We start from the raw sequence: 6,549 nt of genomic DNA, 5'->3' as shown, positions 1-6,549 counted from the left end.
TTCCGGTCTCATTGAATCCAAATACTAAAAACCAGGACTAAACCACGCTGGCTGGTCATATTTCTTTTTGAAAAATGGTAGGATTAACTTTTTTGACACAGTGACTATATCTCAACGGGACGATCTAACGGCCCTCCTTTTTGCAATCTGAAAAGGTATTGATCATGCTGCGAGCATTGGGTTGAAGATTAAAGAAGTTTGGAGTGATAATCATTTCATCTCAGAAACTCTTATATCTCCTACCAAATGCCTTTGGCCATGGATTTTGTTTAAGAACTTCCTATACATATCTGATCACGCCCCTGACGTAATTTCTGTCAAAACTAGTAATCATATGTGTATTGCTTACGTTAGGAACATGGCTAGAAATGCTTGTATTTTTATTATGACAACCTTTAAGTGTATGTTTTTTCTTTTCTCATCAAAAAAAAAACAAAGGGCTCGCTTTTGTTTTTTCCCATCCACATTTATACATTTGGAGCTAGTAGCCGATCACTTTCCAATTTCATTGACTGGTTAATGGTTTTTTTTAATTTTTTTTTTTTGGTAAGGACTGGTTAATGGTTAATAATTTATATATAAAAGTATAAAACATTAAAAAAAATTAGTGCACATTTAGGACAATTAAAAAGAAGAAAAATTTACAAGTCACTATGCCTAATAAAGTATTGGGTGATTGTTCTCTGGTTGGTAGCATAGGATGTGGCCAGACGCATGGAGCAATTATTTCGATCATTCAGGAGGGTGGGGCGGTCATTTCACCCACCCCTCATGTGTCTGGGCTCATCCTACGCCCCCTGGAACAGAGAACATTTGGCCTAAAGTATAACACTTTACTATTTACAACATAGTAGTACATAGGTACATCCTTAGGATTAAACTCCTCTCCAAGGAGACCAATGCCCAGGGAGTGCCCAGGGGTACATTTGATAGTTGGGCTGTGCTGCACAGATCCTGGCATGGGCACTCCCTGGGCAATGAGCTCCCTGGAGAGGAGCTGGATCCACATCCTTTGTGAGGGAGACTAGGCTGACATCTCATTAGTATAATTTCAGCTAAAAATAAGCAGACAAAATAGTTAAACTTATGAAAGATGTCATTTTCTAATTTATTTTCATTTAATAGTATTTTGATAATTTTATTGAAATTTTTATTTAGAGTTTTGAACCATTTTTTATTGTGAGTTTTGGGCCATCACTTTTCATACTTATTTTGGATTAGAATTGGGGAACGTTTCCGTACAGGAGTGGTTTTTTAAGATAATGATGCATCAGATAGGGGTGTTTTAGTCATTTATTCCTCGTTTGTTTCCATGCAACACCCATGAAGTTGGTCGTGCACTTGCACGATTGTGTATAAAAATAAAAACTTTTACCAAAACAACACAAGAATTTAACCATTGAGATGTAAGTGGGTTTCTCTATATCACATGGAATACCCTAGGATCTGGCTCCTCTCAAATGAACCCGTCACCCAGGGACTCAAGGAGTGCCTAATGAAACATCTGACGATTGGACTAGTTGGCACATATCTTCATTGAGTACTCATTGTGTGGATTCCTCATGACAGAGAGCCCGACCAAATAACTCATGTGCTCTCAAATAACAAATAGTGAAACATTATACTTCACTGGACATAGTGGTACATATTGGTGCTTATAAGAAGAAAAAAAAATCTCTTACAAAAATGAAAGAAAAAACTCACATTCGTCCGTGAGATGAAGGCCACGTAGCAATCAAACAGTAAGAGAAGCAAACAAAGAGCGGCAGACAGCAGTCCCCAGGTGCGGCGTCGGCGGACAAAATTAGAATTATTTAATCCCCAAACGCCTGAAATCAAACTCTTTATAACATTAATGTAACATTTAAGACCCACGAACTGCAACCCAAAAGGCCAAAATTGAAAACAAAAAACCCTCGCTAGTCGTTCCAAAGATATGAATAAAAATTAGGATTATGGTTATTCACCATTAAAAGTTGTTCCCATAGAACCCTACACACAGACCTTCCATGTCCCCCTTCCAATCCCTTATAACACCTTCTTTCCCTTGGGCTGTTATGTGTTCCAAAGTCCAAACCCCACACTTCCCCACTGCTCCTTTGTAAATCTATCCTGGCCTGCTATAGAACTCTTCCCCATTCTCTCTCACACCTTTTGTCGAGCACCCTTTCCTAGTAGCCTCGTGTGGGTAGATTGGGTTGTCTCTTCCTCTGTGCTCGTGTGCTCTGTTCTCAAGTAGAGTTTTTTTTTTTAAAAAAGAAGGAAGTTCTTCTCTCTCTTCTGTCTCTCTGGTTAGAGTAGCCATGGCTGCAGGAAGTGGGTCTCCTTGTGGTGCTTGCAAGTTCCTCAGGAGAAAATGTGCTTCAGATTGCATATTTGCTCCTTACTTCTGCTCTGAGCAGGGACCTGCTCGTTTTGCTGCAATTCACAAGGTGTTTGGTGCTAGTAATGTATCAAAGCTTTTGTTACATGTTCCTCTCCCTGATCGATGTGAGGCAGTTGTGACAATTGCTTATGAAGCTCAGGCCAGGATCCGTGATCCTGTCTATGGCTGTGTTGCTCATATCTTTGCACTTCAACAACAGGTGGGTGATGGGTCTTTCTTCTTCTGCTTCACTGATTTGGACTTTATCAATGATTAATTAATGGCAGTTTTGATTGATGAAGTTGGGTATTTCTTTGCTCTCAGGTGGCATATTTGCAAGCCCAATTGATGCAAGTGAAGGCTCAGCTGGCTCACAATTTTGCGGCTAGTTCAAGGTCTTTAGACAATCATTGGCCTTCTATGACTGCAGGGTCTGTCCTTGGAGGAGGTGGGTCTCCCCAATTGCCTTATCCAACTCATTCCATTACATCTCAGAGCTCTCTGGGCTCTCTGGACTCTCTGGACCATAGCAGTGATGGGATGGTGATGCAGGAGTTAGAAGACCTAACCTTTCAAACTTGTACTAAGAAAAGATTCTCTACCAATGACTTGGGTGAGCTTCAAGCTCTGGCTCTTAGGATGATGAGGAACTGATTCTCTCTCTCTCTCTCTCTCTCTCTCAAGGATGATGATTGATGTCTGTTGATGGTAATGTTGATCTATGCCTGTAAATACAAAAGAGCATCTGGAAAAGACAAAAAAAAAAAACCTTACCAAGATGTCTACCAAGATGTGTTTTTTTTTTGGTAAATACCAAGATGTGTTAAAAAAGCCTATTTTGAGGTGTCTATTTTCTTGGAAGAGAAATACAAAATCTATGCCAACTAGTAATTTAGTATGATTAGCATCTTGTTGTACCCAAAATGGTGAAGGGAGAAATTGTAATGTTCTTTTGATTGTCTTTTATCTTATTTTCAAAAGTTCCTTTGAGTCAAGAGTTAAAAAGGATTTTCATGTATTACGTACGAAAGAAACCTGAGAAGATGGTCAACCAAGTCTAGAACGCACCAGTTCATTTGAGACGCGATAGTCTTTGAGATGACGGGTATTCTCAGTTCTAGAACTGGCATATAGTTGGATGTTGGGGCATCCCAGTTTCCTTCTTATAAAATTCATGTAATCTTCTTGTTTGCGGTGGCTTCTCTTCCCAAGGGTTACGTCGCTCCCTCCCTCCCTCCACTTTTCCCTCCTGGGTGTTTTGTATTCTTTAACCATCGATGAATAAATTTGATATTCACAAAAAAATAAAAAATAAAAAGATTTTCAAGATATTATATTATTCTTAAGAGCTGTCATTGTTTTACTCATAATGTGAGCTCAAAAGAAGGAATTATAAGATTTTTTTAATATAATACACCTATCTCTCTAAACATTCTAATAATTATGTTCATTAATTAGCTTTTATATTGGATGAAACTTTAACATTTGTCTGATCAGATCAATAATGGTGTCACACTTAATTTATTTACCATGTTCAATGTTACCAATGAACCTGCTTGTATCAAACAGTGAATTTAAAAAAGAACCCTTGCAATTTAATTATGCAGACTTTCTAGACTTATTGTCGTTTTCTCCTTCAAAAAATATTAAATTAATTAAGATGGATGGGTTCAATGGTTTCTTCTTCATTTGTTCTAGATGAACAACTTTCCTTCCTGACTGATCTATCCAACAAATTCAAGTTTCAATGGCAATTCCAAGGTTAGTGATATGTTTATTTGTTTTTAATTAACAAAGGTGGTGGGGTTTCCATTGTGAACAACTCTGAGATGACTACAAATTTTGATGCTTTTGACATAAGTGGCTTAATAACATTAATTAAATGGGAAAAAAGAATGCCATCCGGTCGCACATCACACATCACTTTTATACTCAGACACTGAGACACATGTAATGATCGTCATACTTCTAAAAAGATGAAAATGATCAAGGATGCAGCGATCATTTCATGTGACTCTATGTCTAGGTGCAAGGACGACGGCGTACTCTTTCCCTTATAAATATATACCACTCTTATGTTGTAGATCAAAGAGTCCTCAGTACTTGGAGACCCTTTTGCTCAAATATGGGTTAGAGGTAAGTGCCATCATTGTATTACCCTTTAAATTGAATACTAGGTGGACCCATGTACCTAGTTTTGTTTTTGTGATAGAACATAGAAGTAGGTTTACCTAACATTTAATTTCACTGCCCTATGAACTTTGTATTAAAAAATGTCGACAAAATGTTTGCTTGATTGAGTACACAAGGAAACAAAGCAAGTTTCATTACTTTTTGTTAATCAAGCAACATGAACGCTAAGGCTATCTAAATCCTACTTGGGACTTCATGAACAATTTAAGCTTCAATGCTAGGAGGTAGCGTCCCTTGTCTTGGAAATCAGAAGCATCAGCTAAGAGTACAATTGCCAATGTTGACATTTTAGTTAGTTACAATGAGGTCCTTCAGATTACCACCAAAAAAAAAAAATCCTAGAACAATTGGAAATCGCTTCCTATGTGTATGGTGAGGAATAGGGTTACAATCACTCGTCCTCACACCGATCTCTCAGATTGCTTATAGAGAAAAAACCCTCGCTATAAATTTATAGCCAACTCTATACAAGTAATTTATCGAAATACACATGCATCTAGCTCTAAGAAAATTGTTTCAAAGGCTGCCACCTAAAACGACCCTTCAAAATTTACCCACTTTTGCAAGCGACGGAATATAAGACATCGTACCCCAAAAGTCCTAGTGGTTGAATAATAGTAAGAGTGAAAACCCCAGACACAATGGGGGGGGGGAATGAGTCGAATGACGGCCCTAACCCCTATGAAAGACAAAAATTCTACCCCCGTGATGCTTCCGCTTGCTCTCTCATTGACCCCACGCATGCGTGCGTGCAAGGGCTACACTCCCCCACATAAAAAACTCACCCATAATTTATACAGTGATTCATTCTTTTGTGTAATAAATAAGTTATTTAGTAGCATCACATAGAGTAGAGTGTTAGTAGGGATCCAATATAGGACTCTAGGTCCTAGTGTTTGGACAATAGCATACATGGCTGCTAGGGGAAAGGGGTACACAAGCTAATGGAGAATAATAGCAGGAGTGAACATGGTCGAAATCTTCTAGTTTCTTGGATCTAACAACGCGGATAATATATAATATTATTGGACTGCTAATCAGAAGCATCAATAACAACAATGCAATGATCCATTGATAAAGTATGTATTTTGATAAGAAAGGTTTTAAAACTTGGAACCTGGTTTAAGACTATGAGTTGGTTTCCATTGATTTCGATTCGTTTATAAATCGAATCGTCTTGAATTGGTTAGGAATCGAATGGACTCATTTATAATTGCTTAGACTGAGGGGACTAGAGGCCCAAGAGATCTCATACTAACTACTATGGAGCTTCAATGATTGACATGCATCAAGGCATGAAACGGAGGGCGATTTCAATAATTTGACCCAGGTCAGTCGACGATGGATAAATCAGTCATATTAAAATTACCTTATGGGGAGGACCGTTTGAAATCCTAAAACTACTCAACAACATTCGGACAGGTGGGCAATGTTGGGGTAAACCTAATGTTATAGATGATTGATTCGCCATGCAGGTTGATTTAAGCGAACCCCTAATGTTCGACAAGTACATGACTGAGGAAATCGACGTACATGGCAGTTTCAAAGTGCTTGAACTAAATTTTGCTTGTGAAACACAACAGGAGTTATGTCTACATCACAACGCGGTAGCAAACTGATCAATGACAACACCATATAGAACAAGAAGGAGGATCGTGGATTCTTGATTTAGATACATTCTTTGTAGACTTGTCTTCTGCTATGTTTTTAATGGGACCCACTTTAGTTTATGGACGATAGATTGGACCAGTCTAGTATGAGATAGATTAAAGGGTTTGATTTAACGTATTCCATTAGCTTTGGAGCTTTTAGCGTATTGATCAAGTACCTAACACCTTCTATATTTGCAAGTTTGGTTTCTATTTTTGCAGGTTAAGAGAGGCTGGAGATGAATAGTGAACTTATGAGCTTTGCTTTGGTGTTTGATGACGTACGGTGCATAGACTACATGCCTCCATTAGATTGACATTTAAAGCGTGCATGGTGATTTG

At 38.2% G+C, this 6,549-nt stretch overlaps 1 protein-coding gene and 1 long non-coding RNA gene across 2 annotated transcripts; both read left to right on the top strand.

Moving 5' to 3' along the window:
* The first annotated feature begins 327 nt into the window (after nt 1-327).
* On the top strand, nt 328-3,119 carry LOC122643087. The gene is made up of 3 exons (XR_006330162.1): nt 328-338; nt 700-702; nt 3,050-3,119. It is a non-coding gene; the product is annotated as an uncharacterized LOC122643087 (long non-coding RNA).
* Nucleotides 2,273-3,058, top strand: LOC122643086 (LOB domain-containing protein 16). Its single transcript, XM_043836721.1, has 2 exons — nt 2,273-2,585; nt 2,690-3,058. The coding sequence occupies exons 1-2, from the start codon at nt 2,304-2,306 to the stop codon at nt 3,017-3,019; spliced, it is 612 nt and encodes a 203-aa protein (XP_043692656.1). The 5' UTR covers nt 2,273-2,303; the 3' UTR covers nt 3,020-3,058.
* Nucleotides 3,120-6,549: the final 3,430 nt, after the last annotated feature.

Source organism: Telopea speciosissima, chromosome 10, assembly GCF_018873765.1.
Source record: "Telopea speciosissima isolate NSW1024214 ecotype Mountain lineage chromosome 10, Tspe_v1, whole genome shotgun sequence".
Taxonomy (NCBI): domain Eukaryota; kingdom Viridiplantae; phylum Streptophyta; class Magnoliopsida; order Proteales; family Proteaceae; genus Telopea; species Telopea speciosissima.
Note: the sequence above shows the minus strand (reverse complement) of the source record. Positions and strands in the feature narration are given on the sequence as shown.

What these genes read in the sequence shown, in the direction of transcription:
- LOC122643086 (XM_043836721.1), top strand. Translation starts at nt 2,304, where the DNA reads ATGGCTGCAGGAAGTGGGTCTCCTTGTGGTGCTTGCAAGTTCCTCAGG. An exon ending in TCTTTGCACTTCAACAACAG is followed by an intron (nt 2,586 to 2,689) that starts GTGGGTGATGGG and finishes CTTTGCTCTCAG; the next exon opens with GTGGCATATTTGCAAGCCCA.